The sequence below is a fragment of the Parus major genome, chromosome 4, assembly GCF_001522545.3.
Source record: "Parus major isolate Abel chromosome 4, Parus_major1.1, whole genome shotgun sequence".
NCBI classification, from domain to species: Eukaryota; Metazoa; Chordata; class Aves; order Passeriformes; family Paridae; genus Parus; species Parus major.
Window position 1 is genome coordinate 1,132,191 of NC_031771.1, and position 10,618 is coordinate 1,142,808.

The 10,618-nt window shown below is 46.9% G+C and overlaps 1 protein-coding gene and 1 long non-coding RNA gene across 6 annotated transcripts in view; one reads left to right on the forward strand and one right to left on the reverse strand.

The window, feature by feature from the left end:
* LOC107202916 overlaps window positions 1-9,991 on the reverse strand; it is a 19,027-nt gene extending 9,036 nt beyond the window's left edge. For 4 of the 5 annotated variants that reach the window (XR_004496866.1, XR_004496864.1, XR_004496865.1 and 1 more), the window contains exons 1-7: window positions 9,601-9,991; window positions 8,136-8,297; window positions 4,805-5,008; window positions 3,186-3,384; window positions 2,024-2,111; window positions 857-987; window positions 228-340 (exon numbers count right to left, since the gene is read on the reverse strand). This is a non-coding gene — a long non-coding RNA (uncharacterized LOC107202916). The remainder of the gene's footprint in view (window positions 1-227; window positions 341-856; window positions 988-2,023; window positions 2,112-3,185; window positions 3,385-4,804; window positions 5,009-8,135; window positions 8,298-9,600) is intronic. The other variant, XR_004496867.1, reaches the window with a different exon arrangement.
* ANTXR2 (ANTXR cell adhesion molecule 2) overlaps window positions 302-10,618 on the forward strand; it is a 72,186-nt gene continuing 61,869 nt past the window's right edge. The window contains exons 1-6 of the mRNA XM_015623964.2: window positions 302-391; window positions 2,436-2,507; window positions 8,154-8,235; window positions 9,225-9,332; window positions 9,431-9,499; window positions 10,336-10,416. Coding sequence (XP_015479450.1) covers window positions 2,443-2,507; window positions 8,154-8,235; window positions 9,225-9,332; window positions 9,431-9,499; window positions 10,336-10,416 — 405 coding nt within the window. The 5' untranslated portion in view covers window positions 302-391; window positions 2,436-2,442. The remainder of the gene's footprint in view (window positions 392-2,435; window positions 2,508-8,153; window positions 8,236-9,224; window positions 9,333-9,430; window positions 9,500-10,335; window positions 10,417-10,618) is intronic.

The window sequence follows — 10,618 nt, forward strand, 5'->3', positions numbered from 1 at the left end:
GGGAATCGTGCCGGGACCTCCTGAGGGGATGTGGAGAGGGGGCACTGGAAGTTCTCCCACCGGAGGTGCGTTCACAGCCGGAGACGGTGGAAGAGCGAGCGGCGGCAGCATCTGCCGCCCGCCCGGCCGGGCTTTTGTGGGGAGCGTGTTGTTTGGCCGCGATCGCCCTCAGGGCGAGGGGGGAGCGGGGCCCGGGCTACAAACTTAGCAGCGAGTGCTGGCGGAACCTCGGGATGTCCGGAACAGCGAATATTGTCAGTTTCTCCACGAAATGTCATCCCAGATCAGGCCGCTGATGTGCTCTGGTTTTCCCTTCTAGGTCCGGGAGCGTGGCGACGAACTGGCAAGAGATATTTAATTTTGTAAATCAGCTGACAGAAAGATTTGTGAGGTGCGTGGTGCTGCTTGTGACAGCCGAGGTGATGCTGGCGTAATTCTGGGCTGTGTTAAACCCACTCTGCCCCTGGTTCCCTTGCTTTTGCAAACTCAGGGGACATGTTCCACAAACACATTACAAGTTTGGCTTCTAAGACCTAAATTGCTGACAACTGTTACTTTATTTTTTTGTGCTTGGACATCAGCAAAGAGGTGACAATATGTGTCTTTAAATACTTTCTTAAATGACTCTCAGATGTGATTTGGTGTTTTTTTCAACTTGTTTTTCCATGTAACACATGCCTAGTTTCTGATGAAAAACTGCTCAAATTCCATGTTTGGGGGTCTGTATAAAGAAGTAGTCTTGAACACACATAAACATATGTGTAAATACATAGTGCAGGTCAAAAGGAAGAGAGCAGTGTTAAAGCTCAAATCCAAGGAAGCCCATGCCATGTAACACTGCATTTGTTGTACTTACATATAATCAACTTTGTTACTGTCAGCAGTGTTGTGGGGCCAGTCCAGCTCCTCTTGAAATAGCTGCTGTAAATCCTGGCTGACTGCTCTGTACAAACAGCTGAGGACTGCAGCGCTTTGCTTTAAAAAACCCTACAACAAAACCCAGAATAAACCGAATAAATCCCCCACCACACACAGGAAAGAGATGGTGCGGTAGGTTTTGCTGAGGAAAACCAGGTGCAGAGTGCAGTTGTGACCTTGGCTTGCTAAGAAAAGGATACAATTAGGCTGTTATAATAAAATACTGTGTATTTTCATCCTGTCAAAAGCAAATTTTCTGTCAACTTAAGCAAAACTTCTGTCCAGGGGGCAACAGAAACTTTTGGAAGTTGTTTTGTAAGCTCTGTAATTTGAAAAAAAAAAAAAAAAAGAAAAAGAGAGCCTGATACCAAAGCAGGATTTCTTTGGGTAGGTTGTAAAACATTTGCCCCCCCGAGAGGGTGGAAAGATTTCAGCGGAAATCTTTCAGTTCAGCATCTTCTCCAGCCAAGTGACACTCCCTCTTGCAACACTTGTGTGGAGGTCTGGCTGCATTCCCATCCCACTGTCCGAGCGCTCACAGGGGAGGCACGGACGGGCTGGCTGGTGGAGAGGAAGGTTCTGTGGGGATCCTGAGGAGAAGTTGGCTGAAAGCATAACTTGGAGGGTATTGCACGTGGGGCTGCGTCTCCAACAGGGAGATCCTGCAGTAATCGGTAGGCAGGGATGCAGGTACCAGGGGCTGGGATTGCAAGTACTTGGTTTTGTTTGGCGCCTCAAAAGGGTGATAATCCTTTGCTGTCAATTCTGGCTTAATTTAGAGGCTCTCAGATTTTGGTATGCAAAGCCATTATGGACTGACTGCAAGCCTGGATCCTAAATCCAAGGTCTGGGTAGCTCTGTGTAGATTTGCAAAACTTAGATTCCCTTGATGTCAATAATCCTAAGTTGCATCCCAGGACAGTCATTGACATCGATGAACTGAAAACATACGGTCATTCACCTTTTCACGTGATAAGGCCTTATTAACTGTAACTTGATTAATTAATTCCGATACTCATATACAGTAAATTACGAAGTTAGTGAATGTATTAAAATTGTGACGAATAAAATTTAAAATCATGCGGGGAGAGATGTTACAACTTACCTTGGGAAAAATTCTGTCTTGAGCCTCCAGAACATCAGGCAACTCCTAGCTGTTTTCCACTGCTAATTAGATGTGATTCCCTGTAACCCTGTGCAAAGAGACAGGTGACCTTCTTAAAAATAAATTAAAAAAAAAAAAAAAGAGTGAATTCCTTAATAAAATCAATTCATACAGCATTTCTTGTTAGCGTGACATTTCCCTGTATGCTTTTAGGAAAGAAGTTTTCAAGTCCCACAACTCTCTGCTCAGAGAAACAAACCCAGTCTTTAACTCCTGTCATTTTGGGTTTGTAGTTCTCAAGAATGTTCCTAGGAAGCTGGAGGATAAAGGTCACGCAAATGAGACCTGCAGAAGTGAATGAAATGCTGTGCATTCTCTGAAATGTGTTTTGCCTTCTTTCTCTTTTCTAAAGCCCCAAGATGAGACTGTCGTTTATCGTGTTTTCCACCCAGGCACACGTCATTATGCCGCTAACTGGAGACAGGTTAGTGCTCTGCTCTTTTAAATCTCTCCCTCCCTCCCTCCCTCCTCCCACCCCCGCTGAAACAGGTACAGAACAAAAACTGATATCTCTAAGTGGTGGCCAGTCATGAAGCCTCCCTGCAGAGCTGATTTAATTTTGTGACCGTATCTTTGGATAGCCTCATAAAAAAGGAAGGAGAGGAATAGTGGGAAACAAATCCTTGATGTTAACCCTGCCACTGCTTTGCAGAAAAACCAACAGTAATGTTTTCATCTCTGTGTGACTCTGCATCTCCCTTGGCGCAGTGCAAGAATGATTCTTCCATTCACTTTTGTAAAGCACCATCCATAGAATGGTTATCAGGGTTTTTTCATGTCTAGGAGAAGCATAAAATGGTAAATAAATGTTTCTCATTTTCTCACATAAGGTAGGTATTTTGTTTCATATTTCCTAATCTAGGCTTCAGGATGTGTTTTAGACCCTGGTTGGTGCCACTTAAAGGGTGTGAGATCTTTCTGACACTGTGGTGCTGGATAGGTGTACCTGAACTTTCAGTGGATGGTTTTGAAGGCTGCTCACTCTGATTTCTAAAGCAAGTGAAGATTTGCAGCGAGGATAGCTTAAGGATGGGTGGGGGGAAACAGAAGGAGGAGAAAAAGGGAGAGAAGAGAATATTGCAAAAATAATTACCGAACTCACAGAAACTGGGCAATGGTCGTGTGGAACGAGCACTCTCAGCGGAGGAGTGTCACTGCTGTCTGAGTCCTTGGGTGTCCTCTCAGCCTTTTCAAAACCAACACAACCTCTGCTCTCCCCCTTCTGTCCAGGAGCTACTGCAGTGCACAACCTTCTGGGTTTTGAACATGTGGAAAAACCACTCAGGAATCACTCCATAGACCTGTGGCAGGGTGGAAGCGAGGTGGTCCATCTTTTCTGCTCCCCTCAGTAGGGTCAGTGCAAAATGCGGTGTGCTGCAGTTGCTTAGTTCTGCAGTGGGTTTATTTGTTTTAAACAATACATAACAGCAAGTACAAGACTTGCTGGAAAGACCTGCCACTAGCAACAGGCACGTGTCATGCTAGAGAAATGTAGCTGACATCTGAGCTGTCTAAAAACTCATTTCTGAGCCCCTCCTGTTTTAACATTTAAAAAGTGGTCTGCCTTGAAAACAGCCACTTCCCCCCATCCGGATTGGGATATTGGATCTGCTCTCTGTGGGCAGAGACAAGCTTATAAGCCATTTTTCCAGATGGCTTGAGAGGGGTCAGGAGAGGACACTTGAGCCTGTCCTGGGGCCTGCTGAAATCAATGAGGTCCCTTCTCTCCATCTCAATAGGCTGTCAGTGGCCTGTTCCTTATCAGGCCTGAGAGGCAGCAGTGGTAGCACACAGACCACTTGAAATGCTGGGCAGGATGCTGGAACCCTGCCACAGGAACACAAGCAGCTTTTTCATTGCCTGTCTGTGGCACACTTGGAGCCACGCATAGAGCTGTGTTTTTCTCAGAAGCCTGGTGTAATGCACAGGAAGAACCTCCACAGTTCTAGTGGGTTCCCTTGTGGGGCTTGGCTGCGGTTCAGGGTTGGCTGATGCTCCTGTGAGTGTGTCAGGGAAAGCAAAGTGCCACCCTTCTTGTGCAGGGGGAATTGCAAAGAGAAGGAGACTGGTAACTGTGACCATATGTACATAGGTGGGGACGGAGAGTTGGAGCAGCTGTCCTTTTAAATATTAAAGAAGTCAACAGAGGAAAAATAGTGAGGCTGTCTGGCCCCCATTGTTCCCAGCAGAATGTAAGGATGCTAAGCACACTGCAGTTGCGGGGATGGGTCTTTGTGTGGGTGATTATTGGATATTATGGCCTTGGTTCCTTACATGGATTTTGGACTTGCAGACGTGTTTTTTCCCTGGCTTACTTCCTAATTCCCAAATGCCAGGAAACCACAATTTCTTCCCAGCAGTTAGATCAAAGTAGGGCAGAATTTTTTTTTCTTGAAAGCCTCAGGCTTTCTGATTGTTTGCACAAAGTTCTTGCTGGGTTTACTGCACAATAGAGCTGTGGATAAAAGAAGGCCACAGTATAGCGCCAAAGCCCCCAGATTCCCAAATATTTTGTGAGCGTGAGTAGTGCTGTGACTAACTCTAAAGAGAAGTCATTGTTAATCATGGTACACACAGTGCTATAATAAGTCCATAGAATAACCACAACACCCAGGTGGAAAAGCCTTCTCACATCAGTTAAAGCTCATTCGAAACACACACGCTTGTCAAGTTGAGCTGGAAACTGTTCAATAAGTGGCAAACAAAGATTGGAGCGCTCACCTTTGGGGCACACTGTTGGAAGGCAAGTGGTTTGGGACAGTGGATACCCTCAGGAATACCATCCAGCTGGCAGAATGTTGCCTTTGTTCTCTTTTGGCCAGCTGTGCTGGCCAGCAGCAGTCCAGGTTTCTGTAAGCCTGCTTTGGCAGCACTGACCGGTGCCAGTGGCCAGGCCCTGCTGAGTCTGCCTGGGTGCAACTCCTGCTGGAGATAAAGAGAGATTGTGTTGGTGAAGGTGGAAAAGTGGTGTGCTCGAGTAGCTGGTACGTGACCCACTGTACCGTCCTTGTCGCTAGTCCGGTGGTGTGCTGACAGGGGTGTGTGAGACACAGCTGCCTTCGGGGCCTCGGTGACATGAGTTGGCCCTGCGCTTGGGTCCAAGGCAGCTTGCCAGAACAGACTGATCTGCAGAGAGCGCGCTCTGCCCGGTGTACCAGGTACACAGAGTTGGCCACCGACGTGCTTTTCATCTGGAGCCTGTGCAGGAGGTGACGAGTTTGAAGCAGAGTAATATTATAAGTGAATCAACCCTCTGTAGTATTTAAGAGGCCTAGAAGGCATAAACCTCCTGTAAATGATGCACCTGAGGAGGCTCATGCAGGGTTTCCTTTCACCAGTCCAGCAGCTTGCCCCATCAGAGATGGAGCCATCACTCTTTGTCAGAGAACACTTCCCCTCTCGGTTTCAGTGACGTGTGTTTGTGCTTTCCTGTTTACTGTACATCCTTCTTAGCAGCAAACCCCAAGTACCTGTTCTGTTTGCCTTTGTTTGTTAGGGATGAGCCTGTTGCCTTGCAGCACACAGCCTCATTTCTCACCAGAAATACACGCTCAGATACAGTGAGAGCCACCATCTCCTGCCAGCGCTCGTACGCTCATCACACTGAGATAATTCAAGATTCCAGCACTTCAATAGGTGGAATGTGACACGGAAAAGACGTGCACAATACTGTCCCCCACTCAGAGGGGCTAAAAACACCCATTCTGGAATCTGCATGGATATTAACAGCTGTGTTTGCCTGGCTGCTGCTGGAAGAGCTGTCTGAGGCAGTTACACAACTGAGAGAGAGAACAGACGGGGTAGCTATTAAAAATTAGTTGTGCCTGTGCTGAAACACAGAAATGGGCTGCAGCGCATATGCTGAGTGGGTAAAAGATATTAAATTTGCACTTATTCAGCCCAAACACAGACAGGCTGCAAGTTGCTGATTCTGTTTTGCCTCTTCCACCCCCCTCCCTTTTCTGATTTGCACCACAAAGCCAGCGTCCCTCAGCCTCTGTTAGTGTTCCTGAGCTGTGCTGCGGGACTCCAGGCACCCGGGCTGAGGGCTCTGCTGTCATGGTACGGATGAGTTACACAACCAGAACTTCCCTGGGGATTTCTGGAGCTACCAAGCAGCCTTACAGAAACTAGAGAAAGGGAAGTTGTGAGAGCACTGAGGAGCAGGAGTGGGGCTCCGGAGTGCTGTGCCTGGCTGACTGCTGAGTCCCATTATCAGGACAGTGAAGGCAGGCACGAGCTCCCGTGTCCAGCCTTCAAACCAGCCGGGGGGAGTTTCAGAGAGGCGGAGCCCACCTCTCCTGCTGGTCCCAGGGCCCCAGGTCCTGCAATCCACACCAGCCTTGTGACATCCAGACCAGAACCCGCTTGCACTTGACCGGCTTGGAGACTGCTGGGAGCTAGCTGACATCTGGCTGGGTCTGTCTAGTGCAGCTGTGCCCTGAGGGCAAGAGATGGTGCCTGATTAAATTTGGCTAAAACTGCTCATGCTACCCAAGGTTTTCCTGGAACCCCTCGTAGGCAGAGACCTGGCAACACCAGGGATTGCTGTGCGACCGGGTCACAAGATAAATAAAACCGAACTGATTGTACAAAAGCTATTTCTGCAAAATGAAATCTGTTTCACAAAACTGGGACTTGAGTTGCTGCTTGTTTCTTGGCAGCAGAGCACTAACGCCTGTGATGTGCTGCCACTCATTCCTGGCAAGCACCAACCCTGTGGTTTATAATCTGCGTTCATACATAATCACTTGCAAGTTGTTTCTATAGATGCTGAATGTAAAATATTTGGATCAAACAGATTGTATTATCTTACATAACTTGTTCCCTTCCATACATTCAATGCCACATATCTCTTTTACTCCCTCCCCTCCCGGATTGTATCAGTGGATCCTGTGATGGGGAGCTTATTCCAGCTATGGATTGTACTTTGGAACAGAGCTGCTAAACATAGAGGAAGCCCATCCGTGGAACAAATGACGAGTGGGTGGCATTCAGGCAGTGTGGCATATGCATTCTTTCTCATTTGGTCTGGCCTAAGGAAAGCTTTCACGCATCCCGCGATGTATTTTCCCTCCATCTCCTCACCCCTGCTGGGTTCCTCTTTCTCACCTAGATTTGTCACAGTGTTCTATATATTCTGGCCCAAATTTTGCCCCTTCTTAGTTTTTGCTTATCCTTTCCTAGCATGGCTTTCCATGGACTTGGCTGAACCTATGTTTGCAGGGGAATGAGGACCCTGTGGATCGGATTCTTTCAGTAGTCTCTCTGCCTTTTCCCCCCGCTTGTGCCCATTTCACTGGAAACAGTTCCTGTGGTGCAGTCTGTCGACTTCTCCCCTTTCAGCTCCATAGCTAGTGAGCACCTTGCAGGTGGACCTGCTGTACTGCTCGTGAAAAACCATGGTGCAGATGTGTTTTCCTGTTAAATCTGTGTGAGCTGTGGACCTGTGTGGGATATCTTCGGAAAGGTCACACAAAAAGGTTGTGGCAGTCAAAATTTAAAAACTATCCTCAATCCTGCTCTTCTCCCATGGGCACAAAAGGTGTCTTGCAAATGCTACATTTGCCTACTGCTGTTTTCTTCAGGGCAAAGGTTTTAATTATTGAAGTTCTGTTCTATGTCATTAAATTCCTGCATATTGATCTGGAAGATTTCTGTTGAAATAGAACTGCTGTTTTAGGGGATTTCTTTGACTGCAGTGTAGTTGGAAGCAAACTTGGTTTAAAGTAGCAGAATAGACCTAATGCAACCGAATTTCCACTGGGCTGTGAAATGCTTTACCATCTCTTTGCAATATCTACTCCGCCTGAACATTTTCCTTGATTCCAGCTTTTTGACTCACTGAAGCATATTGCGTTAGATAGGTCTGAAATACCTGTTCCCACAGCGCCACTTCTGTCATGAATACACAGTCTGCCTCCATGTGGGATCCTAACTAAAGGCTCTAATTTACAGCTTTTCATTTCAGTTCTCCTTGAGGACAAATACTGTTTTTCAGTTGGTAAATTACACCCTTTGCACACTTCAGGTCACACAGAAAGTCTCTTACCTTTTCTTTCGTTCGCAGGGAGAAGATCAAGAAAGGCCTAAAGGATCTGGAGGAGGTGATGCCAGCAGGTGAGACGTACATACACGAAGGACTAAAGCAGGTAGGTTTTACTCATCTTCTTGCAATCAGCCGATCCTCTATTCTCACCCTTTGGGTAACAACCTGTAACATAAATAGAACGGTTGTACACCTCAGTCTGTTATGCTCAAATCTTTCTGGCTGCCTGAGTGGTCCCAGGGTTGCCCAGACACTCTGCAAATCGCCTGCAGAAGATGATTAGCCATCACAGGAATTTGCTATATGGAATTTCTCAGAATTGCTCCTGCTCACAGAGCATGGGTGTGTGTCGTGGATCTCAGAGCCCAGCCAGCGTGCCAGCGACACGGTGAACAGTCACACGCAGCTCGGGAGGGCTGCGGGGCTTGCGGTGCCTTCCAGAGCGCTCTCCTCGGGGAGAGTTTACCTCACAGGGCAGCGTTTGTGAGACAAACGCTCTTCATTTTGGACTGTCTTAATTGCAGAGTTCCCAGCTGCTTCTATTTTTCTTTGTTCAAGTAATGCAGTTTTGATGAAAGCCTTAGCCCTGAAGGTGAAGATCTAAGCTTCCACTGCTACAGAAAAATCAGTTCTTCCCCTGTGACTGCAGAGCCATGTTTATAACCAGGAGCTGCGCTCTGAAAAGCCGGGCAAAGGGAATTCTGTTGCTATTTAAAAATAAAATAAAAAATAGTTTTAAGCTGTTCTTTTTATATCTTGGAACCTACTGACTGTGTTTGAAATTTGGGGGTTAGCAAAGAAAATCCTCATGGTGGATTTGAAGCACTCTGTCCTGGGAGAGCTGCGCGTTGCGAGGGTTGACTGGTCAGTGACCCGAGGGCTTCGGAGATGGGCTCAACCGTGGCTGGAAAGGACCAGTGAGGGGCTTTTCCCTGCTGGTACTGAGTTCAAGGGAGGCAGATACTTGGCATGAGAGAGCGATTTGAGGATGAAGCTGTTATTTCAGATGTTGTATTAGATGCTTAGAAGATGCATCACAGTTAAAAGTTTGGGTGTAGTTTTAAGGTGGATAAAGGATTTTGTTGTTTTCAGGCCAATATGCAAATCGCAAAGCAAGGAGCCTCAAGGTTCTCTAGTATCATCATTGCACTGACTGATGGCAAGCTGGATGGTCAGATTCCCTTGTATGCAGAGAAAGAGGTGAGCACAAGATGGAAATACATGTCATGCTCTGCAGAGTTTGGGTGCTGCCTCTTGAATTAAAAAAATGCTTATTTCTCTGTTCTATGATGCCACAGGCAAGGAAATCCAGAGAGCTGGGAGCGAGAGTTTACTGTGTTGGTGTCCACGATTTTGAGCAAGAACAGGTAAGAAGAAGAGCTTGACTATTTTAGAGTACTAGGCAGTGCCTCAACCCAGAGTTTTACAGAGTTAATGTTAAGTTGTACAGAAATTTAATTTTACTTACATTAGGCAGCGTAATGTCTTCTCTGGCTCAGGAAACACACTCAGACGTGTACACAGACATAAATAGAACGTGTGGGTGCCGTGCTCACTGCCAAGGAGCCCCGTTGGAAATCCCCTTAACTGGGAGCTGCCAACGAGAGGGTGCAGGCAAGCCCCTCTCATTGCAATGGCAACCAGGTCAGGGTACTGATGCCATTGAACAGTGGAGCTGTAGACGAGGTTCAAGCAGAGCATGTGTAACCATCTTGGGACAAGGAAAAGAACGCTGGATTCGTGCCCTTCATTGAAAAGCTGTTCCAGAGTTGCTCTGTCCCAGTGAAGGCTGTAGCTGCTCCTGTTTGGTCAAAGTGGCTTCAGTGGAGAGGTACAGGAAAGGCTCCTTCCTAAAGGAGATGCAGAGAAAGGGCTTTTAGTGAAAGGCAGAACCAACAGGGAAGGTTATTGTTGGGATGGGAGGTACGAAATCACTGCCAAAATACAGGCCCTGAAAGCTTTCCTCAGTGTGATGCTTGCCACGATGACTAGCCACCATTTTGTTAGCTGCAGTCAGCTGTGATAAGCCCTCCAGTTCAGAAAACTCTTAGTTAGCTGTGAGAGAGCTCTAAAGTTTCCTTCTCTTAGCAGAGCTGATGAGGGTTGCTTTTAGACATCCATTTAAATTTTAAGGGCGTAAAGCAGGGTGAGGAATTTAGTTTGCCAGATGATTCATGTGTTTGCATGCATTTTCTCTCCAAAGCTGGAAAGAATTGCTGACGTGAAAGAGCAAGTCTTCCCTGTCACTGGAGGATTCCAAGCACTGAAGGGAATAATCAATTCTGTGAGTACCAGGCAATAAGTTTTACATTTCCTCAAGAGTAGAGCATACTCTCTAGTCTCACTTGCTCTTCTAGGCAGAGCTGGTTCCTGAGGCAGGAATTGCAGGAGATGAAGTTCCCTCCCCATTACCTTAGAGATGCAGTTCTGTAAATCAGCACTGCTTGCACCTCCTGCAGTTATTCATGCTCAGACCTCATGTAGAA